The sequence below is a fragment of the Pseudochaenichthys georgianus genome, chromosome 22, assembly GCF_902827115.2.
Source record: "Pseudochaenichthys georgianus chromosome 22, fPseGeo1.2, whole genome shotgun sequence".
Classification (NCBI taxonomy): domain Eukaryota; kingdom Metazoa; phylum Chordata; class Actinopteri; order Perciformes; family Channichthyidae; genus Pseudochaenichthys; species Pseudochaenichthys georgianus.
The window spans coordinates 724929-752569 of NC_047524.1; the positions used below are offsets into that span (position 1 = coordinate 724929).

Genomic DNA, 27641 nt, shown 5'->3' on the forward strand with positions numbered 1-27641 from the left:
TCCTTGATGATCCATGATATGGAGTTTCATCACGGCAGCATTTAGTTTAGACGGTAGCTGCCGGGTCCCGCATGAGCTCAGACCCTCCTCTTTAAAGCTTTATCCCCAAATCAGCACTTTAGAAACAGGAAGTGAAATAGAGGGATATGAGGCATGGCTAGAATGGGTGATCTGCAAAACACTTCATAGACATGTTTTTTATATATTTTTATAAATCTGAGACCTGTGCTGTTGCCTAAAGAAAGCATGATAGGTGACCTTTAAGTGAAGTTGTGAATGCAGGGCTTGGAGTTTTACTTGTAGTAAAGTATTTTCTAGCAGTAGAGGAAGTATTCAAATCATTTACTTAAGTAAAAGTACTAATACCACACTTTGAAAATACTCCATTACAAGTAAAAGTCTTCAGGTAAGAGTGTTCCTTAAGTAAAAGTACATATCAGCTAAAAGTACTCAATAGGCGCATTCACACCGCAGTGCTTTTCCCACAAAGTTCCATCCGTCTTCCGAAGAGGTGCAGAGGAAGCTGGAGCACAATCTGCCATTGTTGTTGTTGTGGTGTGAGCTGTGAGGGGTTTATGAAGCAGGCACGCAAACGGTTACGCAGCACCAGTCGGACTCTGTGAAAAGAGCCGGAGCTAAACCGAAGAACCGGTTCTGAACCTGAAAAGCTCTAGCACGGAGCTTGAACCGGAGTTGCGTTGGTGTGAACGAGGGACAGAAAAGTGGGTCAAAAAGGTTCTGATGAACTGATCTTAGTTCCGGCTCTTTTTGGTGTGAACGTGACTTTTCGGAACTAAAGTGGGAAAAGTACTGCGGTGTGAACGCGCCTATTGTGCAGGATGGCTCTTATCAAAGTGTTTTATTATTATACAATATTATATTGCATATCGCACCGTTGTGACGAAAAGGGAGCTGAGCCAGAAGGCAAAGCTCTCCGTCTACCGGGCCATGTTCGTTCCTACCCTCACCTACGGTCATGAAGGACGGGTCATGACCCAAAGAACGAGATCGCGGATATAAGCGGCCGAGATGGGTTTTCTCCGCAGGGTGGCTGGCGTCTCCCTTAGGGATAAGGTGAGAAGTTCGGTCATCAGGGAGGGACTCGGAGTTGAGCCGCTCCTCCTTCGCGTCGAAAGGAGCCAGTTGAGGTGGTTCGGGCACCTAGTTAGGATGCCACCTGGGCGCCTCCCTAGGGAGGTGTTCCAGGCACGTCCAGCTGGGAAGAGACCAAGGGGTAGACCTAGGACCAGGTGGAGGGATTATATCTCTTCGCTGGCCTGGGAGCGCCTTGGGATCCCCCAGTCAGAGCTGGTTGATGAGGGGAAAGGAACGTTTGAGGCTCTCTGCTGGAACTGCTACCCCGAGACCCGACCACGGATAAGCGGGAGAAGATGGACAATATTATATTATCCTGTGAAACTACATATTAGAGTATTTTAATGCTGTCGTTGTCGGGAACATTTTGAATACTTTGTGTACTTCTGGTAGATATATTATATAAACACAGTATGTTATTTATGTAGAAAGTACCTAGTAACTACAACTGTAAAATAAATACATACATTACAGTACAGTACATTTACTCAAGTACTGTTCTTGAGTAAAACATTGAGGTACTTTACTTGAGTATCTTCACATTCAAATACTTTATACTTTTACTTTACTACATTTCTTTGGCAAATGTTGTACTTTTTACTCCACTACATGTATTGTACAGATGTAGTTACTAAGTACTTTGCAGATTTAGAATAACAATAGCAAATATAATTAAATATGATATACATTATTCTATAATAGTATAGGTTAAGCCACCCAGTACTACAGTATATACAGTATTTCAAATAAACCCCACACTCACCAACAATGAACACATTAATGCAATAATACACACACTGCCTTAAAGTCAGTACTTTTAATCGTGGTACACTGTGATGCTAATATCTAACTTGTAATTGAGTATTTGTACACTGTAGTTTTGCAAATTGTACTTAAGTAAATGATCTTAATACCTCCTCTACTACTATAAAATACTTCACTACAAGTAAAAGTCCAAGCCCTGCATTCAACACCTTACTTTAATGAAGTATTAACAGCAACATACACTTAAAGTATGAAGTAAAAGCGCTCAACGATTAACACAAATTAACACGTTTTTTTTAAATAGCAGGAAAAGCAACTTCAAATTTCAGACGATTGCAAATCTTTTATTTCAGCTGTACTTACTTACACTCTTAGGTCATTTGGTTTATAACAAAACATCATATTTTATAATCTCATATAAAGTACGTTATGTAAGGTTAGTACAACCATAGTGGAGTGGCATGAAAGCAAAGAACTAAAGTACCTCAAGTTTTAGCAGCAGTTAAATGTACTTTACGATTTTCATCCTGAAACCCTCAGATTTACGTGTCAGTTGAATCGCTGTAGTAATTAATAAAACATTTTTGATTTTTCTAACGCCTGAAATGTCTAAAGGCAATTTGGCTCCGCTCATATTTTGATAATTTAATCTGTGTAGGGGCAACCTTGTGGCACCTCTGCAAGGATAGACCAAAGTCTGACGAGATACAGAGCCATTCGGGTTTATGAACGACCAACAGCTCCACATTAAAGGCATCACACACACACACACACACACACACACACACACACACACACACACACACACACACACACACACACACACACACACACACACACACACACACACACACACACACACACCATGTATACATCACTTCAGGGGACATTACATTGACTTACATGCATTTCCTGGAGACTTATCCTAACCAAGTCTTCACCCTAAAATTAATGATTCCCCTTATGGGGACCTCCATTTTGTCCCCATAAGGGAGGCGAGTCCCCACACGTGACTGTGGAGACCAGGGGTGTCAAACTCAAGTCCCGGAGGCTAAATCCGGCCCGCCACTTCATTTGATGTGGCCCTGCAAGAGCTTACAAAGAATATAATGAGTTTCTTATAATGTTATGTGCCGCTTTACAGGAGAACGTTGCCCATAAACTACATGTCCCACAATGCATCTCATTTTGTGACATGCGCAATGAAGAGACTTGCAATTATTTTCCCTAGACTTCTGCTTTCAGACGTAGTTAATTATGAAGTTATTACCGTATCCGATTATAATCCAATGAAGAGGCAATAGTGTAAAATAATACATTATTGTATATTTATTTATCTGTGTATATTTATATAGTCTTAAAGTTACCACCGGCCCTTTGAGTGTAACCATAATGCTAATGTGGCCCGCGATGAAATTGAGTTTGACACCCCTGCATGGTGTAGACAGATTTAGGTCCCCACAAGTATAGTAATGCTAGGCCACACACACACACACACACACACACACACACACACACACACACACACACACTCACGCGCGCACACACACACACACACATTACTTTATTATGCATGAGTTTAACTTCAAAGAAAAGCTGTTTCGTAATGAAGCAGTAAAAAGCAAAGGTGGCAGAATTAACAAGCACATTTTCTGCAACTTAAGGTAGAACAATGTGGTTAAATGCATGATTGGTGGATTCAGATGTATATATAGTGGATAACATGTACATGCTTTGGCTTAATAGAGAGGGTGTTTTTGCGTTTACAAGCAGAAATCCCTGTCACTGAACGGCCTTTTCTCTGCAGGTCAACGTGCGCGTCACCACCATGGACGCAGAGCTGGAGTTCTCCTTCCACCCGAACACCACCGGGAAGCAGCTGTTCGACCAGGTCTGTGGGAAACACCAGAACAATATGCACTCATACGTAGGATTTATTATAGTTTTCTGTCGTTTGGGACTTCACTCTCATTGCTTTCAGTTTTCTTGCACATACATTAAAGTTACGCGTTGCTATCCTATGAAATGCACCGGAATGCAAGAAGAAATTAACGGAACATAAAAGCCATGAAATACATTTTAAAGGTGGGGTAGGTAAGTTTCAGAAACCGGCTCGAGATACACTTTTTGTTATATTCCATGGAATGCTCTGAACATCCCGATAGCAATGAATATCTGAAGTGCTTTGACAAAAAATCAATAACAAAATGTCATCTGTAGAAGCCGTAATACTGTAAAAAGTACAACCAATCCGATTGGATGGCCTACCTGCCTGTCAGCCTCCCATCGGGGCACAAACTTACCTCGTGCCCTCATTGGTCGTGTGCGCGTTCGTGTGTGTTGGAGGAGGGGCTCTGTGAGGAAGATTTTCTCCGGTTGTGTATTTTCAAATTCTAGCGATCTCGAGCCGGTTTCTCAAACTTACCTACCCCACCTCCAAAAAGATAGCTTACTTCCAACCATAGTGGTTTTATATCAAACAGCAATAATCACCTCAAAAATATATTTTGGTAAATAATATTGGCATTATAGAGCAATGAAACCACACTATTTTTATAATTATTTAAATGTATTCTATTGGGTAATAAAAGTGTTGTATATAATATATCAGATGGATAATATAAATCTTTGTTTTTTAAGATAGAAACACATTTTATTAGGTAAGATCTTATTAGATAACATTATTTTAATTTATCATTTTTTATTCTTGTGGGGTTTTTTTTTGTAGATAAAAATGCATTTCAATTTTTTATGAAAACTGTATTTTTATGAAACATTCCTTATTTTCTATTCACATTTCTCTTTTGATTGACTGGTTGCTGCAGCTGTAGTTTTAAGGTCCCCGTCTGTCTTATGATACACATCAACACTGATACAAAATGTAAAGTGCACCCCCAACGAGACGGTTTCCTCCCTGAATAGTTGACCCATTAAAACACACCCAAAAGCCTAATCCTCACTAACTTCACCTGCAGACAGAAGAACGCCCTCTTTCCTCAGAGTTTACTGAATCACTAAACCTTTGTACTGAACATGAACGCAGCACCGTCATAAAGGGGTCCTCCTGAAGCTCAGCCGCTGTCACAGAAACCTTATCATAAGTCAGACTGATGCATTCAACTGTATCTGTGCTGCATCACATCCAAAGGTGGTTTAATGCAGCCTCTCGCACCTCCTTGATTCCTCCACTTGACTCCTTGAGCAGAGGAGGCGAGGCAGAGACTCGAGGAGAGAGAAGGCGAGGAAACTTAACATTTAGAGAAATGAGGCATCAGCTGTTTTTCACATTGCTGTACTTTATGACCTCTGTAACAAGAGCATAACGGCTTTTACATATACTTGGATTTCAATTCACTACGTTGCTAAATGTGACGGAGTACAGAAGCAGGCAGCAGCCAGGACGATGTGGCTAACACGTGCTAAATGACCACATAAGTCTACGGTCTATCTATCCTATTAGCATAGGAACATAAAACAATCAGGCGAAACAGGAAGGGCCAACATCTCTATTTACAACCATAAGAAGCAAGCGGGGGAAAAGAACTCAGAGATGTGTCCTGTCTATCTGCTTCTTCACACACACACACACACACACACACACACACACACACACACACACACACACACACACACACACACACACACACACACACACACACACCTACAGCCTTACATTCACACAAAAACATTGAGACAGGCCTTTAACGTGTGTGTGTGTGTGTGTGTGTGTGTGTGTGTGTGTGTGTGTGTGTGTGTGTGTGTGTGTGTGTGTGTGTGTGTGTGTGTGTGTGTGTGTGTGTGTGTGTGTGTGTGTGTGTGTGTGTGTGTGTGTGTGTGTGTGTGTGTGCCAGGTTGCTCGGACCATCGGTCTGAGGGAGATCTGGTACTTCGGGCTGCAGTTTGTCGACGCTAAAGGATTCATGACCTGGCTGAACTACGACAAGAAGGTAAACGAGTGGCTTCCCTGAAGGAGCGAGAAGAAATCTGATGTCCTCTTTAGTTCTTGTTCATTGAGCTCTACTCCATCCTGCTCTTCCTAAATACACCATACTCTAATTAACTATATTTCACTTTTCATATATTTCTTATGTTCCTTGTTAGGTTTGATTTTAGTCTGGATCTTACGTTATTATCTTTGACTGAGGAACACCTGGTGCCAAAGAAAGTACACATCCTGCGTGGGCTAAAGCTGCACAAATCTACATTTGATCAGAACTGTAATGTGCACGTGTGCAATGTTCATATCGCGGGAAGCAAAGTATTTGTTAAAGGCTAAATATGAGTTGAAACCGGCATATGGATTGTTATCTACAGATTTAAAGAACCGTATTTGCTATTTTCCAAATTGTGCAGCCCTAGCATGTTCTGCTGTCATCTATCACACCTTCTATTTATCCTCGACAGCACATGTGTCAAACCCGAGGCCCGGGGGCCAAATCAGGGCCGTGGTGGATTTAATTTCGGCCCGCAGGATAATTTCTAATTCCTATCAGATCTGGCCCGCCGGTATATTGCACCTTCCCTCCACCCTGAGGGTCTCCTCCGCTCAGAGCCGGACCCCAAACATTGATGACCCTGCACCCTGATGAGATGCCAAGTGTCTGAGCTAGCATCTCAGAGCAGCAACCTGAGTTCAATGGATGCTTCCTTCTGCACTTCCTCTCTCTCGACAGCAGGGCGTGTTTGGTTTCTCTCTGAGGGGAATAGTTTTGTTGAAGCTGTTGTTGGCCTGTGGGGAAATGTACTCATGAGAAATGACTCTGGAGAAGCTGCAGATAGAGCCATGAGAAATGAATGCAGCTGATTATTTAATGTTTAATGTTGTTTTTATAGGCAATCATTTAAGCTTTATTAGTTCCAGGTTTAATATGTGCAATAAGTTCATTTCAATACGTTCTGCAATAAACATTGAACCAGTCCGGCCCTCCACTAGTACCCATTTTTTAATGTTGGCCCACTGTGTATTTGAATTTGACCCCCCCTGCTCTACACGTATGTATTTAATCCCCTCCCCTCCTCCCCTTCCTCCCCTTCCTCCCCTTCCTCCCTTCCTCCCCTCCTCTCCCCCAGGTGATGTCCCAGGATGTGAAGAAGGAGATCCCGCTGCAGTTCAAGCTGCGGGTGAAGTTTTACCCCGAGGACGTGTCTGAGGAGCTGATCCAGGACGTGACGCGCAGGCTGTTCTTCCTGCAGGGGAAGGAGGACGTGCTGGGGGAGGAGGTGTACTGCCCCCCCCGAGTCCGCCGTGCTGCTGGCCTCCTACGCCGTGCAGGCCAAGTACGGAGAGCAGGATAAATCTGCCTTTCAGCCCGGATACCTGTCCAACGAGAAGCTGCTGGCCCGGAGGTGAGAGGGGGGGTTAGTGAAGTACACACATCCTTTACTCAAGTAGAAGTACATGTAAGAAGTAGAAAGTACAGGTATTTGAGTTCAACATGTGAGAAGTAGAAAGTACAGGTATTTGAGTTCAACATGTAAGAAGTAGAAAGTACAGGTATTTGAGTTCAACATGTAAGAAGTAGAAAGTACAGGTATTTGTGTTCAACGTGTAAGAAGTAGAAAGTACAGGTATTTGAGTTCAACATGTAAGAAGTAGAAAGTACAGGTATTTGAGTTCAACATGTGAGAAGTAGAAAGTACAGGTATTTGAGTTCAACATGTAAGAAGTAGAAAGTACAGGTATTTGAGTTCAACATGTGAGAAGTAGAAAGTACAGGTATTTGAGTTCAACATGTAAGAAGTAGAAAGTACAGGTATTTGAGTTCAACATGTAAGAAGTAGAAAGTACAGGTATTTGAGTTCAACATGTAAGAAGTAGAAAGTACAGGTATTTGTGTTCAACATGTAAGAAGTAGAAAGTACAGGTATTTGAGTTCAACATGTGAGAAGTAGAAAGTACAGGTATTTGAGTTCAACATGTAAGAAGTAGAAAGTACAGGTATTTGAGTTCAACATGTAAGAAGTAGAAAGTACAGGTATTTGAGTTCAACATGTAAGAAGTAGAAAGTACAGGTATTTGAGTTCAACATGTAAGAAGTAGAAAGTACAGGTACTTGAGTTCAACATGTAAGAAGTATAAAGTACAGGTATTTGAGTTCAACATGTGAGAAGTAGAAAGTACAGGTATTTGAGTTCAACATGTAAGAAGTAGAAAGTACAGGTATTTGTGTTCAACATGTAAGAAGTAGAAAGTACAGGTATTTGAGTTCAACATGTAAGAAGTAAAAGTAAAAGTCGTCTGAAAAATAAGTCGTGGAGTAAAGTACTGATACCAGAAAAATGTACTTAAGTACAATAACGAAGTATTTGTACTCCACTACTTCCCAACTATGGGTGTTAGTGGGGTTACTACAACAACACCAAAATGACCTTATGTATATCAATAACTCACCCTGTGATACGTTGAATACTTGAAGTACTAATTGTCCAACAACTCGTGCAGTAAAATCCAAGTTTTCTTTGTGTAATTATAAATGTTTATCATACTTGCCATAAAGGTGCAATTGGCCAGGGGTACATGTGGGATCATTTTGTGACACTTCAAATACAAATGTAAAGAAAAGTTGCGACTCCAGTACTCGGTGATCCCTCTCAATGCTCCAAGAAAATAAATGGCATAATTAAATTAAATAAAAACCTGGAACTCGTCCAGCCATTAAATTCCAACAATGACTCCATTATGAACCGTGTGCTCTTACATCCGCACACTCACCAACGTACATGGTCTTCAGTGCGTTTCTGATCACTTCCCCCCCTCAGAGTTCTGGAGCAACACAAGCTGACGAAGCAGCAGTGGGAGGAGAGGATCCAGGTGTGGCACCAGGAGCACCGCTCTATGCTCAAGTGAGTCTGAATACCCTGATGTTATATCCAATACCTCAGGATACTGCAGGAATATAATGTTGTATTGCTATCAAATCAAAGGGGAAGAATACAGATTGGTCTTAAAATGTTTTATGAGAAAGCACTTTGTAACTCTGTGTGCTATATATATCTTTTTTTAAAGTAATAAAGAAATGAAACCTTAATATTACACCACGATAAGCTCTTATTTGATCTTATTGGATGAAAAACTACACAAAAAGTAAACACATCTATATTGTTGCTTAAAACCAGATATGGATTATTATTAATATTCATCTGCCGTCATATTTAGCAAAACAATTCACAGACTGGCACGCTATTACATTTTTTTTAAAGCGAAATCTTCCGGTATTAAAGGTGGGGTAGGTAAGTTTGAGAAACCGGCTCGAGATCGCTAGAATTTGAAAATACACAACCGGAGAAAATCTGCTACTTCCTCACAGAGCCCCTCCTCCAACACACACGAACGCGCACATGACCAATGAGGGCACGAGATAAGTTTGTGCCCCGATGGAAGGCTGACAGGCAGGGAGGTTGTACTTTTTACAGTATTACGGCTTCTACAGATGACATTTTTTTATGGATTTTTTGTCAAAGCACTTCAGATATTCATTTCTATCGGGATGTTAAGAGCATTCCATGGAATATAACAAAAAGTGTATCTCGAGCCGGTTTCTGAAACTTACCTACCCCACCTTTAAGTATTTGTTATTTAACTAAATCACTGCATGAGTTATAAATGTCTCTCTTTTTTTACCAGCTTGGTAAAACCTTAATTTAATTGGTTATCTGAAGTCGCCCCTACTTAACAAAAGTCTAATTCCTAACCTGATGACGTGTGTGTTTGACCCGGACAGGGAGGAGGCGATGATCGAGTACCTGAAGATCGCTCAGGACCTGGAGATGTTCGGCGTGAACTACTTTGAGATCAAGAACAAGAAGGGATCCGACCTGTGGCTCGGAGTGGACGCTCTGGGGCTCAACATCTACGAGAAGGACGACAAGTAAGACCATAGATCAGGGAGTTGTTGGAGAACACCGTTGTTGAAACAGAGAAACCTCCGGATGAATTGAAGTAGATGTTGGCCCCATTCAACAGCAGCCAGAACGAACTGAAGAAACTTTGTCTTTTTCCATTATACACAGTTTAATATTTTAACAAAATCCCAACACCAAGTAACCCTGGCCTGTTGTAAAATAAAAACATAAATTCAATGGTAAGCATGAAAAACAATTAATAAATAAAGATAAGCAAAAAGACAAAATACAAATACAATTACTAAATAGTAAAATAGTGAATTAAACGGATTTCTAAAATGTCCTCATTGACTTAAAATCTTAGAAATTGTTTAAAGGGGACCTATCATGCAAAATGCACTTTGTGATGTCTTCTCTACATCAACACGTGTCCCCGGTGCGTCGGGTAACTCACGCAGCGTCAGGAAATAAACCCTCTCTCTTTTCCTCCGTACCCAAATCTCTAAAAACGGGGAACAACGGAGCTGATCCAGATTTGCGTCCGATATGACGTAATATCTGAAATGTGGACCCACGGGCCAATCAGAAACGTTGCTATCAGAAACAATGCCCGACTGTTTTGGAGGTAATATGGTCGGTGTTTACATTAGCATCGCTAACACTCAGAGCTAACCGGTACTGGAGAGCATGTGTGTGAAGAAGCAGGAAGTAGAAAGGAACTCAGCTTATGGTATAACCGGCAAGAGAGAAAGCCTTTGAGCTCCAGACTGTTTCAGAGCCTTGATGATCCATGATATGGCGTTTCATCACGGCAGCATTTAGTTTAGACAGTAGCTGCCGGGTCCCGCATGAGCTCAGACCCTCCTCTTTAAAGCTTTATCCCCGAATCAGCACTTTAGAAACAGGAAGTGAAACAGAGGGACATGAGGCGTGGCTAGAATGATCTGTTTGGTATTTTGAGCAAAACACTTCATAGACATGTTGTTTATATTTTTTTATTATATATCGGAGACCTGTGCTATTGCCTAGAAGTAGCATGATAGGTCCCCTTTAATGTTCACAGTAGCAGCACATAAGAAACATTTTCTTTATATATTCACAAACAAGAAATGCTTGTTTTGTATACATAAGTATTCAATAAGTATTCCTCCCATCCCGTTATAATGTATCTCCTAAAATACGAGATGTTTTTTTATTGATTTGATGACATCCAGTTTAAGAGCCACACACTGCCAGTCCTCGACCTCGGCTGCCTCTCTCTCAGTCTGTGGAGTTATGAATATCACGTTTGACCGCGTGGCTGATGTTTTGAGAGGCCGTTGAGCGACTTCTCTGATTCTGCCACAACGTGAAGCTCTGACATCACGTGTGTCGGAGCTACGAGTCTTCTGGCTGAGAACATGTGATGGAAACGACCTCTGTCTCCTCCTGCAGGCTCACTCCAAAGATCGGGTTCCCCTGGAGCGAAATCAGAAACATCTCTTTCAACGACAAGAAGTTCGTCATCAAGCCCATCGACAAGAAAGCTCCTGTGAGTCTCTCTTCATGTCTCTTCTACATCAACATGTGTCCCCTCTTCTTCATGTCTCTTCTACATCAACATGTGTCCCCTCTTCTTCATGTCTCTTCTACATCAACATGTGTCCCCTCTTCTTCATGTCTCTTCTACATCAACATGTGTCCCCTCTTCTTCATGTCTCTTCTACATCAACATGTGTCCCCTCTTCTTCATGTCTCTTCTACATCAACGTGTGTCCCCTCTTCTTCATGTCTCTTCTACATCAACATGTGTCCCCTCTTCTCCATGTCTCTTCTACATCACCGTGTGTCCCCTCTTCTTCATGTCTCTTCTACATCAACATGTGTCCCCTCTTCTCCATGTCTCTTCTACATCACCGTGTGTCCCCTCTTCTTCATGTCTCTTCTACATCAACATGTGTCCCCTCTTCTTCATGTCTCTTCTACATCACCGTGTGTCCCCTCTTCTTCATGTCTCTTCTACATCAACGTGTGTCCCCTCTTCTTCATGTCTCTTCTACATCAACATGTGTCCCCTCTTCTCCATGTCTCTTCTACATCAACATGTGTCCCCTCTTCTTCATGTCTCTTCTACATCAACATGTGTCCCCTCTTCTTCATGTCTCTTCTACATCAACGTGTGTCCCCTCTTCTTCATGTCTCTTCTACATCAACATGTGTCCCCTCTTCTTCATGTCTCTTCTACATCAACATGTGTCCCCTCTTCTTCATGTCTCTTCTACATCAACATGTGTCCCCTCTTCTCCATGTCTCTTCGACATCACCATGTGTCCCCTCTTCTTCATGTCTCTTCTACATCACCGTGTGTCCCCTCTTCTTCATGTCTCTTCTACATCAACGTGTGTCCCCTCTTCTTCATGTCTCTTCTACATCAACATGTGTCCCCTCTTCTCCATGTCTCTTCTACATCAACATGTGTCCCCTCTTCTTCATGTCTCTTCTACATCAACATGTGTCCCCTCTTCTTCATGTCTCTTCTACATCAACATGTGTCCCCTCTTCTTCATGTCTCTTCTACATCAACATGTGTCCCCTCTTCTTCATGTCTCTTCTACATCAACATGTGTCCCCTCTTCTCCATGTCTCTTCTACATCAACATGTGTCCCCTCTTCTTCATGTCTCTTCTACATCAACATGTGTCCCCTCTTCTCCATGTCTCTTCGACATCACCGTGTGTCCCCTCTTCTTCATGTCTCTTCTACATCACCGTGTGTCCCCTCTTCTTCATGTCTCTTCTACATCAACGTGTGTCCCCTCTTCTTCATGTCTCTTCTACATCAACATGTGTCCCCTCTTCTTCATGTCTCTTCTACATCAACATGTGTCCCCTCTTCTTCATGTCTCTTCTACATCAACATGTGTCCCCTCTTCTCCATGTCTCTTCTACATCAACATGTGTCCCCTCTTCTTCATGTCTCTTCTACATCAACATGTGTCCCCTCTTCTCCATGTCTCTTCTACATCAACATGTGTCCCCTCTTCTTCATGTCTCTTCTACATCAACATGTGTCCCCTCTTCTTCATGTCTCTTCTACATCAACATGTGTCCCCTCTTCTCCATGTCTCTTCTACATCAACATGTGTCCCCTCTTCTTCATGTCTCTTCTACATCAACATGTGTCCCCTCTTCTTCATGTCTCTTCTACATCAACACGTGTCCCCTCTTCCTCGTGTCTCTTCTACATCAACACGTGTCCCCTCTTCTTCGTGTCTCTTCTACATCAACACGTGTCCCCTCTTCTTCATGTCTCTTCTACATCAACACGTGTCCCCTCTTCTTCGTGTCTCTTCTACATCAACATGTGTCCCCTCTTCCTCGTGTCTCTTCTACATCAACATGTGTCCCCTCTTCTTCGTGTCTCTTCTACATCAACATGTGTCCCCTCTTCTTCATGTCTCTTCTACATCAACATGTGTCCTCTCTTCTTCATGTCTCTTCTACATCAACATGTGTCCCCTCTTCTTCATGTCTCTTCTACATCAACATGTGTCCCCTCTTCTTCATGTCCCTTCTACATCAACATGTGTCCTCTCTTCTTCATGTCTCTTCTACATCAACATGTGTCCCCTCTTCTTCATGTCTCTTCTACATCAACATGTGTCCCCTCTTCTCCATGTCTCTTCTACATCAACATGTGTCCCCTCTTCTCCATGTCTCTTCTACATCAACATGTGTCCCCTCTTCTTCATGTCTCCTCTACATCAACATGTGTCCCCTCTTCTTCATGTCTCTTCTACATCAACATGTGTCCCCTCTTCTTCATGTCTCTTCTACATCAACATGTGTCCCCTCTTCTTCATGTCTCTTCTACATCAACATGTGTCCCCTCTTCTCCATGTCTCTTCTACATCAACATGTGTCCCCTCTTCTCCATGTCTCTTCTACATCAACATGTGTCCCCTCTTCTTCATGTCTCTTCTACATCAACATGTGTCCCCTCTTCTTCATGTCTCTTCTACATCAACACGTGTCCCCTCTTCTTCATGTCTCTTCTACATCAACATGTTTCCTCTCTTCTCCATGTCTCTTCTACATCAACATGTGTCCCCTCTTCTTCATGTCTCTTCTACATCAACATGTGTCCCCTCTTCTTCATGTCTCTTCTACATCAACATGTGTCCCCTCTTCTTCATGTCTCTTCTACATCAACATGTGTCCCCTCTTCTTCATGTCTCTTCTACATCAACATGTGTCCCCTCTTCTTCATGTCTCTTCTACACCAACATGTGTCCCCTCTGTGGAAAGACACTCTGAAAGTCTCAGGAACAGAGATTTTCTCTCTTTTTGATCCATTTCTATAAAAACCATGTCTCTCAGAGGGGCGTGGGGGAGGGGCTCCTTGTCTTCATCTAAAGTAACAGTCAGAGAATCAGCACTTTGGAACCAGGGCTGAAACAGAGGGGATTATGGGTAATGCTGCAATGATCTGTTTGGGGTTTCAGCCAATCAGAGACAGGCTCTGTATATATCTGAGCCCTGTGACATAGTGATGAAAGACAGAATAATAGGGGACTTTTAAAAGAACGTTTGAAACCTGACTTGGTGACTTTTCTTTTTCTTCAAGGACTTTATTTTCTACGCCCCCCGCCTGCGGGTCAACAAGCGCATCCTGCAGCTGTGCATGGGGAACCACGACCTGTACATGCGCCGCCGCAAGACCGACACCATCGAGGTGCAGCAGATGAAGGCGCAGGCCAAAGAGGAGCGCATGAGCAAAAAGATGGAGAGGTAAGGGGGGGGGTCTGTAATGTTCTCTAAGACAGAGGTTCTGCTGCAAAGAGCCTCTGGCATATACTTAATACTAATACACTGTATATACTGTACATGTTATATATTGTAGTCCAATGTGCACATTTTTACTGTATTTCTTATTTTTATATAAGTAAATATTTGTTTTTTTTATATTTTATTGGATATTTTGATACATTTCTCACATTTCTATAAATATTAAAAATGTATTTCACATTTGATTATTTTGAATTCTAAAATTGTCACACAACCCAATTTCCCCCTGGAAAAATTAAACTGCCTGCAGTGACAATACATCAAGAGCAGTGAGAACTTAAGTGTTTCATATTCCTTCAGTTGTAAAAAAGAAACATTTGAAAATAGATTTTATTTCATGATAATATAAATACATTTAAACTTTGCGCGTGGCGTAGATCCCACTTTGAGAATAACTGCTCGACACATAGTGACTTCTATCTTTCCATGCTGGGATTAAAATGTATAATCGGTGCTTTGTTCCTGTGCTCTGCAGGGAGCAGCTGGAGAGCGAGAAGAAGAAGAGGGAGGCCATCGAGAAAGAGAAGGAGGAGATGAAGAAGGAGAAGCAGGAGCTCATGCTGAAGCTGCACGTGTTCGAGGAGACCACCAAGAAAGCAGAGAAAGGTGAGAGACACAAACCTAACAGTTCAGACCCAACGGCTCATAATATCCTGCAGAAGCACGCAGCACTGCCCCCCTCTGGCCATCTGCTGGAACTACATCTCGGTTTTAACACCTTCTTGCTTCATGTCTGACAAAGGTCCGTCTTAGCTTTCTGAACAACTTCTTATTCTGAAGAATGAACAGCTGATTCCTTGGCATTGATTTCTGTTCAGATAACTAATGCAGACTTCTGAACTAGAAATCAGCAGCGACATGAATTCAGCTTCAGAGTAAATGCTTAGAAAGAAATGTCCCAGGCTGCGTGATGGTCTGATTTGGAATCACTTCTGCACGTATGCTTCAACCCTCCTGTCGTCTTCGGGTCAAATCTGACCGAGTTACTACTTTCATCAATCAGAACTTTTTAGTTTTACATTCGATTGCATTACGGCTTCATGACATCCTTCACAGGAGACATGTAAAATGGCTGATCAGCACTTTCATTGAATTCTGGATGATTTAGTCAACTTTGTAACGCCCATGGTGTTCCCGGACACACACACACACACACACACACACACACACACACACACACACACACACACACACACACACACACACACACACACACACACACACACACACACACACACACACAGAACAATTTGACACATTTCCCGCTCTTATGTGCCCATCCCCCCACATGGATCACACCTGGCACACCAATACATGTTCAGTGTCTGTTCTGTGTATATGTACTGCAGTTCTTCGTGTATACCAGTACTCTGACACAACATGTACAGTTTGAACGGGTGTGAAATGAAATGTGGTGATTAATGGTTTTTGTGTTAATGTAATAGCAGTTTAGGACCGGTCAAATTTGCACGAAGACAATAGGGGGGTTAAATCAGTGGTTCCCAGCCAATGTACCCCAAAGAAGTCCCATAAATATATATATAAGGGTCCCCATATGATTACAAATGATAGTATAATGAACTTTTTAGGACTATTTGCTGAATGTCTTGCTTTTGTTCTCGTGAAAGACAGCATATTTTACATGGCTCTGGAAGACAGTCAAATCTGCCGTTTGTAGAAACAGACCGGCAGGAAGTAAAGCAATGTACGGCTGTGGACGTGTTTCAGACACCTACAAAAGTTTTACGTGTACGCTATATTTTGAATATTTTCACTGGTTACCTCACGGTCAGACATCTATTATCCGGAGCGTAGCAACCAGACTCCGGTTATTATCTGGAGCGTAGCAACCAGACTCCGGTTATTGGTCTAAAGAAGCCTGAATATGTTAGTTTGTGTTGTTGTGTGACTGGTGTATTACGGCCCGTCCACACGGCCGGTGGGCGTGTCTGAAACTCGACCAACAACCAATCGCATGAATCTCCCGCCCCTGACACACAAGCAGCGGTTTGATTGGCTACAGCTTGTACTGGCATACGATTCGATTGGCTGACGCTTCGGCCGAGGCTTCAAAAGTTGAACATGTCTCAACTTTTGAAGCGAGCAACACTCCACGTCGCTTCCCACAATGCAGTTCGGCTATTCAAAGTGACTGGGCAGCAGCGTTGGAAGCTTCAACGCACGCCGCTGTGTGGACGGGCCGTTATGGGTTCAATTCGGATTCACAAACTAATTGATCAGAAACTCCTGAGTCCGGCAAAGAAAGATGTCTGTCGTTTGAATGGAGTCTGGTGGTTTTGAAGAACACACAGACGTAGTTATTTTAGACTCCTAAAACAGTCGCTTTCTCTGCGCTCTGGCCTTTTTCTTATCTTCTTTGAGGGGTGTGAAATAAGTACGCTTGTGTTCTGTAATTTAAAGTAGTGTTTATGTCGATGGAGCCTTGGACACTCGAACCAAGAGAGCCCCTTCACTTTTGATATGTTTGTTTGTGTCTAAAAAAAGGCTTAAATGCTCTTTTGGGCGACTGTGGCTGCGAGCCAAAAGGTTGTGGGTTCGATCCCGGCCCGTGCGGTCAACACGTCGATGTCTCCTTGGGCAAGATACTTAACCCTGAGTTGCTCCCGATGGCCAACGGTGTGTGAATGTTAGGTCCTAGAGCACATGTGTCAAACTCGAGGCACGGGGGCCAAATCAGGCCCGTGGTGGATTTAATTTCGGCCCGCAGGATAATTCCTAACTCCTATTAGATCTGGCCCGCCGGTATATTGCACACCTTCCCTCCATCCTGAGGGTCTCCTCCGCTCAGAGCCGGACCCCAAACATTGATGACCTTGCACCCTGATGAGATGCCAAGTATCTGAGCTAGCATCTCAGAGCAGCAACCTGAGTTCAATGGATGCTTCCTTCTGCACTTTCTCTCTCACGACAGCAGGGCGTGTTTGGTTTGTTCTTTGAGGGGAATAGTTTTGTTGAAGCTGTTGTTGGCCTGTGGGGAAATGTACTCATAAGAAGTGACTCTGGAGAAGCTGCAGATAGAGCCATGAGAAATGAATGCAACTGATTATTTAATGTTGTTTGTATAGGCAATAATTTAAGCTTTGTTAGTTCCAGGTTTAATATGTGCAATAAGTTCATTTCAATACGTTCTGCAATAAACATTGAACCAGTCCGGCCCTCCACTAGCACCCATTTTTTAGGCCCACTGTGTATTTGACCCCCCTGCTGTAGAGTAGGTACACGGCTCTGTATGAATGGGTGAACGACATGTAGTATTGTAACAGGACTGGGCAGATAAAGAGGAAGGTGGTAGTGCAGCAGTCACCACAGAGGCAGTGTTCAAGTCCAAAAAAGAGGCTTTATTGCTGTTAAACTAAGAAATACCTTTAACGATAGAAAGGCTAACGTAGCCGGGCCGCTAACCGACTTACAAACTGTCTCCTCACGCTGGGAGTCTCCTGCTCCCTCCATGTGCCGCACACAGCTGAGCAACTCGGTGCTTTTGTCTCCCTCGAGGGAGTGATTAGCCCCAGGTGGGAGGTCTCCCCACCTGGGGCTAATACTGCTAATTGGAAGCAGGTGGGGCCACCTGTTGGGAATGTAGGTGTCTCCCACTACGCTGCCTCTCAGTCCCTTATGGTATGGAAAGCGCGTCGAGGGGGCGTGAAGACTGGATAAAGCGCTATGTAAGTACAGTCCATTCACCTTTTACAAAACCACCAGACTCCATTGATAACCTCGAACGACACGGCTCTACTTCTGACTCCATTATGCCGCGTCTCCACTGCAGCGGGTCGCTCGCTTTAAGCGTGCCGAGCCGTGCGGGGCCCGCTTTTGGTTGCGTTTCCACTTGGCCTGGTTTTGGCCCGGGGCGACTTTTTCACCTTTTTCACCTCAGGACCAACCGGGCTGAGTCAGGCTGAGCATGCTAAACGAGAGAGAGAATCGCTGGCAAGGGGGCTACAACTACAACAAGATGAACATATTTGACCGTGATTTAATTGTAATACACGTTTGAAAATGATGCCGAAGTAACAACACACTGATACCGGTTAGTAAAAACCATGAATTAATGCTTTGACGAGTCTGCAGACAGACGGCAGAGAAACCCTTAAAATGCGTGTTTTCTGAATGGAGATCGGCTAAGCTAACGTTATATATGCTCCGACCGTCCACACTCGCAGCAACGGCCTACAGACATAAATAAAGCAGCGACTGTATCCTCCATGACACAGACAGTCTGTGGTTTGGACTGGTTTCACTTCTGTCTAGTTTCTGAACAGATATGAGGAGCTGTGAGCTCTGAGAGCTAAGAGCTAACGGCTGTGTTGTTTTTCTGGGGCTCCGCCTACACTGCGTTACTATAGTAACTGCCCCAGTTCCTAAACTGTAATGGAAGCGCAGCATTAAAGTGAGCCGGGCCTAATAAGGCCTAACCGAACCGAGCGAGGCCTGCAGTGGAAACGCGCCTTTAGTCTGTGTCATTGTGTGAACTTTTACAACATAAACAAACCGGCTGGCTTCTGTTGACGAGAAGCTCGCTCGTTCTGCAAACTAAAATTCCTGCTTTTTTTGCGATGGAGTCTGGTTGCTAGAGAACGGCTTCAGTTCCCTTCAAGGCAAAGAGGTGAACATATTCCACAGCGTACACTTGGACTGATATTGGCTTTTAAGGTGTCTAAAACAAGTCCACGTTGCTTTCCTTCCTGCTGACGGTGTCGACGTGCCTCCTCTCCAAAGGATCCCTTGTCGTCGTGTAAATCTATATTTAACAGATCTATAACGGCACCAGCAGGCGGCGAGAATCCCAGCAGAGATTTGATTACTTGTTTGATGCGTCCCTCAGAGCTCCAGGAGCAGCTGGAGAGGGCTGTTCGGCTGGAGGAGGAGAGGAGGAGGGTGGAGCAGGAGGCCGCCCGGCTGGAGGCGGAGAGGATGGAGGCCATCATCGCCAAGGAGGAGCTGGCCAGGCAGGCGGAGGATCAGATGAGGAACCAGGAGCAGCTGGTGAGAGGAGGAGGGGAGAGGAGAGAGGAGAGGAGAGAGGAATGAAGCGTGAGGAGAGAGGAGAGAGGCGTGAGGAGAGAGGAGAGAGGCGTGAGGAGAGAGGAGAGGAGAGAGGAGAGAGGCGTGAGGAGAGAGGCGTGAGGAGTGAGGAGAGAGGAGAGGAGAGAGGAGAGAGGCGTGAGGAGTGAGGAGAGAGGCGTGAGGAGAGAGGAGAGGAGAGGCGTGAGGAGAGAGGAGGAGAAAGGACAGAGGAGAGAGGAGTGAGGAGAGAGGCGTGAGGAGAGAGGAGAGGAAAACACCAGGAGCACATCCCACACTCAGGAGAAACACACACACACACACACACACACACACACACACACACACACACACACACACACACACACACACACACACACACACACAGGATAAACACACACACACACAAATACAGGACAAACACACATACACACACACACACACACACACACACACACACACACACACACGAGGAACACACAGGAGAAACACACACACACACACACACACACACACACACACACACAGGAGAAACACACACACACACACACACACACACACAGGAGAAACACACACACACACACACACACACACACACACAACACACACACACACACACAGGAGAAACACACACACCCACACACAGGATAAACACACACACACATAGGAGAAACACACACACACACACACACACACACACACACACACACACACAGGATAAACACACACACACACACACACACACACACACACACACACACACACACACACACACACACACACACACACACACACACAGGATAAACACACACACACACACAGGATAAACACACACACACACACACACACACACACACACACACACACACAGGATAAACACACACACACAAATACAGGACAAACACATACACACACACACACACACACACACACACACACACACACACACACACACACACACACACACACACACACACAGGAGGAACACACAGGAGAAACACACACACACACCCACACACACACACACACACACACACACACACACACACACACACAGGAGAAACACACACACACACACACACACACACACACAGGAGAAACACACACACCCACACACAGGATAAACACACACACACACATAGGAGAAACACACACACACACACACACACACACACACACACACACACACACACACACACAGGATAAACACACACACACACACACACACACACACACACACACACACACACACACAGGATAAACACACACACACACACACACACACACACACACACACACACACACAGGATAAACACACACACACACACACACACACACACATAGGAGAAACACACACACACACACACACACACACGGGATCAACACACACGCTGTTTGAATGCAGAGCTCTTTCTGTGGGGTCCATCAGGATTACCTTCCTCTGAACGCGGGAGAAAAGTCTCTTCATCGGCTTAAACACTAAACGTAACAATTGGAGGTAAAAGGTTTGATAATAATAAAATAAACACTAAAATAAAGGAAGACATGAGATACAAAAAAGGAATAATGATAAAGATTAAAACACGGAAAGTCTCACAAAGATAATAAAACTATGAAATAAATAAAAACCTATAAAATAAATAATAAAGATTAAAAGGGGATGTCGCACAATGTTACTCGAGATAAACATTAATGCCGTTCTTTAATTGCTCGTGACACCGTGTCCGTAATGTTGAGTATTTTGATCTATTCCTTCAGGCTGCAGATCTCGCCGAGTACAGCGCCAAGATCGCCCTCCTGGAGGAGATGCAGAAAGAGAAGGAGGAGGAGGCGGAGTCCTGGCACAGCAAGGTGAGGATCAGGGCTCCACCCAGACTCAGGGGTACCTCCACATGTCAGAGGCCTTTCCTGCTCGTTCTTTATTATTTATTTAATTTATTTTTATTTTATTTTATTTATTTTATTTATTTTATTTATTTTATTTATTTTATTTATTTTATTTATTTTATTTATTTTATTTATTTTATTTATTTTATTTATTTTATTTATTTTATTTATTTATTTTATTTATTAATTTATTTTATTTGTAATTTATTTTATTTGTTATTTATTTTATTATTTTATTTGTTATTTATTTTATTTATTTTATTTATTTTATTTATTTTATTTATTTTATTTATTTTATTATTTATTATTAACAAGCCTGTTTTTTAACAGTTGTGTGTTTTATTCAACACCATGGCAAATGAGCAATCAGTACCCTATGCAGTATTTACAGTACTTACAAATAACGTAATACACAATTATGTTTTTGTATGCAAATAGTTTTTTCTTAGTTTATTGCATTATTTCTTTTCACCACTTATGTTACTTGTTTCCAATACATTACACTTAAAAACATATGACTTTGTACACTTGTCTAGAGCAGTGCTTCTCAAACTATTTTCAGTCGTGTATCCCCTTTGAAACATTTTCTCAGCCAAGTCTGACCGACCCCGAAAATGTTTGATCGAAAAAGCCGATACAAATAATTCCAATATAGTGATGTTCCCTCAGTGATTTATTAACTCCTTTACAACAAACCAAGGATATTTTCATTTTATGCATGAAAAAAGAAAACAAATTTAAACTTTCAAAGGACTTTTTCCACTGAAGTAATATCTGTTTAACAAACCAATGAAACACCAATTTGACATGTGTATGAGGTTCAAGGAATATTTTATATAAAAGTGTGTTTTCTATTTAATTTATTGTACTAAGATTATTTTTGTAATCATTCATGGTATTTTTTTAATTAACTTTTTTTTTTTTTTTTTTAAATCTCACGTACCCCCTGCAGTACCCCAACGTACCCCTAGGGGTCCGCGTACCCCCATTTGAGAATCACCGGTATAGAGTATATTATATATATTCTAATATATGTTTACAGTTAGTAATAGTACTCTAAAGCGTGTCTTTATATTGTGTATCTGTATATCTTTCTACTGTATTGCTGATTGCAATGGCTCGGTAACAAAGTAATGTAACATATTTCAAACACACGTCTATTCAAAGACACAAAGCCAAGTTGTCATGGTAAGACCTGATATCTAGCTCTGCCTGCGACTGTTATTGGTCCATAAACTGGTCGCACACAGTCATACCAGTACTAATAATAAATAATGCAGATTAAACTAACCCTCTCCTCCTGGCCGTAGGCTCGGGATATGGAGGAGAATCTGGAGAAGACGAAGGAGGAGCTGCACAACGTGATGAGATCCTCTCACTCATCCTCTCCTGAAGCTGAGGCTCCTGCTGAGGCTCCTGCTGAAGCTCCTGCTGAGGCTCCTGCTTCCTCCTCTTCATCCTCCTCCTCCTCCTCGGACAGTGAGAGCGACCACGAGGAGAACAACAGCGAGGAAAACAGCACCTACAGCGCCGAGCTGCAGACGCAGGAGATCTCCAACCACCGGGAGGAGGAGGAGAGGCTCACCGAGGCCGAGAAGAACAAGCGGCTGCAGAAACAGCTGCAGGTCAGTGCTTCGGATCCTTCATTTACTTTTTACTTTATCATTTGCCCCTCTTGTTTGTTTGTTTGTTCACTATGTAAAGTGGCCTTGGTTCCCTTGAAAGGCGCTAGACAAATGTAATCTATTATTTTTATCACGCCGGATATATATATTATATTTATATATCAACACCACTTTTTGATTTTTGAAGTAAAAAGCTAACGTTGGGCTATAAAGGAACTACAGCACGGTCACATGACTTCACGTCACCACCGCTAAGCTAAAGGCGGCTAATGTTGGGCTATAAAGGAACTACAGCACGGTCACCTGACTTCACGTCACCACCGCTAAGCTAAAGGCGGCTAATGTTGGGCTATAAAGGAACTACAGCACGGTCACATGACTCCACGTCACCACCGCTAAGCTAAAGGCAGCTAATGTTGGGCTATAAAGGAACTACAGCACGGTCACATGACTTCACGTCACCACCGCTAAGTTAAAAGGTATCTAATGTTGGGCTATAAAGGAACTACAGCACGGTCACATGACTTCACGTCACCACCGCTAAGCTAAAGGCAGCTAATGTTGGGCTATAAAGGAACTACAGCACGGTCACATGACTTCACGTCACCACCGCTAAGCTAAAGGTAGCTAATGTTGGGCTATAATGAAACTACAGCACGGTCCCATGACTTCACGTCACCAGCGCTAAGCTAAAGGTGGCTAATGTTGGGCTATAAAGGAACTACAGCACGGTCACATGACTCCACGTCACTGTCCACCGCTAAGCTAAAGGTGGCTAATGTTGGGCTATAAAGGAACTACAGCACGGTCACATGACTCCACGTCACTGTCCACCGCTAAGCTAAAGGTGGCTAATGTTGGGCTATAAAGGGACTACAGCACGGTCACATGACTTCACGTCACCACCGCTAAGCTAAAGGTGGCTAATGTTGGGCTATGAAGGAACTACAGCACGGTCACATGACTTCACGTCATCACCGCTAAGCTAAAGGCGGCTAATGTTGGGCTATAAAGGAACTACAGCACGGTCACATGACTTCACGTCACCACCGCTAAGCTAAAGGTGGCTAATGTTGGGCTATAAAGGAACTACAGCACGGTCACCTGACTTCACGTCACCACCGCTAAGCTAAAGGTGGCTAATGTTGGGCTATAAAGGAACTACAGCACGGTCACATGACTTCACGTCACCACCGCTAAGCTAAAGGTGGCTAATGTTGGGCTATAAAGGAACTACAGCACGGTCACATGACTTCACGTCACCACCGCTAAGCTAAAGGTGGCTAATGTTGGGCTATGAAGGAACTACAGCACGGTCACATGACTTCACGTCATCACCGCTAAGCTAAAGGCGGCTAATGTTGGGCTATAAAGGAACTACAGCACGGTCACATGACTTCACGTCACCACCGCTAAGCTAAAGGTGGCTAATGTTGGGCTATAAAGGAACTACAGCACGGTCACCTGACTTCACGTCACCACCGCTAAGCTAAAGGTGGCTAATGTTGGGCTATAAAGGAACTACAGCACGGTCACATGACTTCACGTCACCACCGCTAAGCTAAAGGTGGCTAATGTTGGGCTATAAAGGAACTACAGCACGGTCACATGACTTCACGTCACCACCGCTAAGCTAAAGGTGGCTAATGTTGGGCTATAAAGGAACTACAGCACGGTCACATGACTTCACGTCACCACCGCTAAGCTAAAGGCGGCTAATGTTGGGCTATAAAGGAACTACAGCACGGTCACCTGACTTCACGTCACCACCGCTAAGCTAAAGGTGGCTAATGTTGGGCTATAAAGGAACTACAGCACGGTCACATGACTTCACGTCACCACCGCTAAGCTAAAGGCAGCTAATGTTGGGCTATAAAGGAACTACAGCACGGTCACCTGACTTCACGTCACCACCGCTAAGCTAAAGGTAGCTAATGTTGGGCTATAAAGGAACTACAGCACGGTCACCTGACTTCACGTCACCACCGCTAAGCTAAAGGCGGCTAATATTGAGCGTGATGACGCTTAGTCGTCTCATTTCGACACTAGCAACCGCCATTTTATGTCGTAAAACAAAACGTTAAAATCTCTTCAGCTTGTGTTAACCACAGACCTTATTTCAGCCATCCAACCAAAAGTACGTTAAAAAACCATTGACTTCCAGATGAGAGAACCAGAAGTAGTAAAATGCTGACTCATTTCCGGGTTTTAGGACTCATTTCTGCACAACTCTGTAGCCTAAAGTTAGCTTATTACTTGTGGTTGTTTCATTAACGCTTCAAAAAACATAAAGTGGTGTTTATATGTGGAGATTATCCTGCTGAGCAAAACGTGTTAAACATTGAAATTATTTTCTGCAATAATCCAAAATCACATGAAAAAAAAATCCCATTGACTTTTTGCTATGCTATGCTAGCTTCAGTATCGTCCTACAAAAACACATCATTAGGGATGTCCCGATCACCTTTTTTTGCTCCCGATCCGATTCCGATCATTTGATTTTGACAATCTGCCGATACCGATTTTTCCCGATCCGATCTTTATGCAATGCATTAAGAGAAAGAAAAGGTAACAGATAACGGCTGGTCATCCAACGCGATGAATTCAGCTATCTTGGCTGTTATTGTGTTGGCCTTTTCTCTGTTCTGGGGCCGTTTCTCTTTCCTTTTGAAAGTCTCTGAAAGTGTCGGTTGTTTCCGTGCCGTTACCCGAGTGGCCGCTGTGCACTCGCCGTGTTGTTGTTGGTGTTTGTTTCTCAGGTAGCGTGTTAGATTGGTCGTGTTGAACGTAGCTCTGTTCTTTCCACCACGAGGAACCTCCGCCTTGCAAACATTGCATCTGGCTGTTACACTGCCTTCGCTTTCAATGTTATAATACTTCCAAACTCCTGACATTTTCTCTGTCCCGACTCCCGAGTCACCAGCTGAACGTAGCCTCTCGTTAGCTTGCTGCTATTAGACACTGCGCCCACTCTGTTGCCAGCTTTCAGAGAAATAAGCAACCAGGTCTGAAAACAAGCCCAAAGGAAGCAACACATACATGATGTTGTGTAATTTTAAACCAAAACTAAGTCCTCAGGATGACTTTAAGACGTGAACATGGTCATTTTTGTTTTGTAACATTAAATAAAAAAAAAAAAAATTTATAAAAAAAAAAATCAAAAAAATCCCGATCCCCGATTTTTTGAAAATGACGTGATCGGCTCCGATCCCCGATCACGTGATCGGATCGGGACATCTCTACACATCATCCCTGCTCCACTCTACAATAACAACTCTAAGAATATAACTGAAGTGTATTGGCTGTAACCATCTGTGTTTCCCTCCTCAGGCCCTGAGCTCCGAGCTGGCAGAAGCCCGGGACGACAACAAGAAGTCTCAGAACGACCTTCTTCACGCCGAGAACATGAGAGTCGGCCGCGACAAATACAAGACGCTGCGCCAGATCCGCCTGGGAAACACCAAGCAGAGGATCGACGAGTTCGAGTCCTTGTAGAAAACCTCGGAGACCCGAAAACATCTCAGAAATACCTCACAACGGTTCAGCTGCTAATCAGAGTGTGAACACATCTGCACACAGGGGTGGGAAAGTACAAGTACTCGAGTAAAGTACAATTAAGAGGTACTTTACTCGAGTACTTGTGTTCTATTTTTTAGGGTGAATTGCACACAATATTAAGTTGTTGTAATTTATGATTACAAAACATTTCAATATTTATCTTGCAACCCTGCATTTACTGGTAATAGGTAAATAAATAGTGACTCATAATTATAGGTTAAGATATCCATCAGCAGTTTATGAAGTAAATCAAATCACTTTCACTAGACGTTAATGCATCGCTAATCATGTTCCACGCATTTAATATATATGATTTTGAAATAGGCCATTAAGCACATTAGTATATTTTTATGTCAATACATACTAAAGTAAGATTTAAATAAGTATACCTATTTTTTAACATGTTTTTGGCACTAGTACTTCTTCCACCTCTGTATGCAGACTCACCTGATTAAGAAACAGGAAGTCAATAGCTGATCCGCGTAAGATGAGTTTTATTTTATTGGTTTAACTTTGATGAAATGTTTTTTTTAGCACTCAAACATCTCCAACGTGCTTTAGTCATTAAAACATTGGCATTAATCTAATTACTTCCGTTATCATACACGATCAAATTAGCATTGTAATTTCCTGTTATGTAATAAACTGACGTGGTTCATTTAGATTTATTTAATGAATTTTCCATTAACGCAATCAGTGATTTTGCAGCCAGCAATTATTTGTGTTCATGTATTGATGATTATGGATTGATACGTAATGTTTCTCAGTTGTGTTGTCCAAACCAAAGTCGAAAAAATAAACTGTAAAGATTAATCAAATTGTTGTCAACTATTAAATTTAAATTAAAAAAGTATTTTGAGTAATTTTCATTCTTTTTTTTAAAAGTCATAATCCTCTGATTCCAGCTTCTTAAATGGGGTTTTTGTTTTACTCTTTATGACTGTAAACTTAATATATCTTAAGTTGATATTTTTTTAATCCAAATATAGATTTTTGCTTTATAAAATTACTAAAAAAC

The 27641-nt window shown here is 42.8% G+C and overlaps 1 protein-coding gene across 1 annotated transcript in view; it reads left to right on the forward strand.

Moving 5' to 3' along the window:
* The window catches only part of ezra (ezrin a), a 29487-nt gene extending 2011 nt beyond the window's left edge, over window positions 1-27476 (forward strand). The window contains 13 exon segments of the mRNA XM_034112124.2: window positions 3668-3751; window positions 5712-5807; window positions 6931-7089; window positions 7091-7206; window positions 8620-8703; window positions 9582-9728; window positions 11137-11233; window positions 14308-14471; window positions 15004-15134; window positions 19375-19535; window positions 21312-21404; window positions 22751-23065; window positions 26396-27476. Coding sequence (XP_033968015.1) covers window positions 3668-3751; window positions 5712-5807; window positions 6931-7089; window positions 7091-7206; window positions 8620-8703; window positions 9582-9728; window positions 11137-11233; window positions 14308-14471; window positions 15004-15134; window positions 19375-19535; window positions 21312-21404; window positions 22751-23065; window positions 26396-26560 — 1812 coding nt within the window. The 3' untranslated portion in view covers window positions 26561-27476.
* Window positions 27477-27641: the final 165 nt, after the last annotated feature.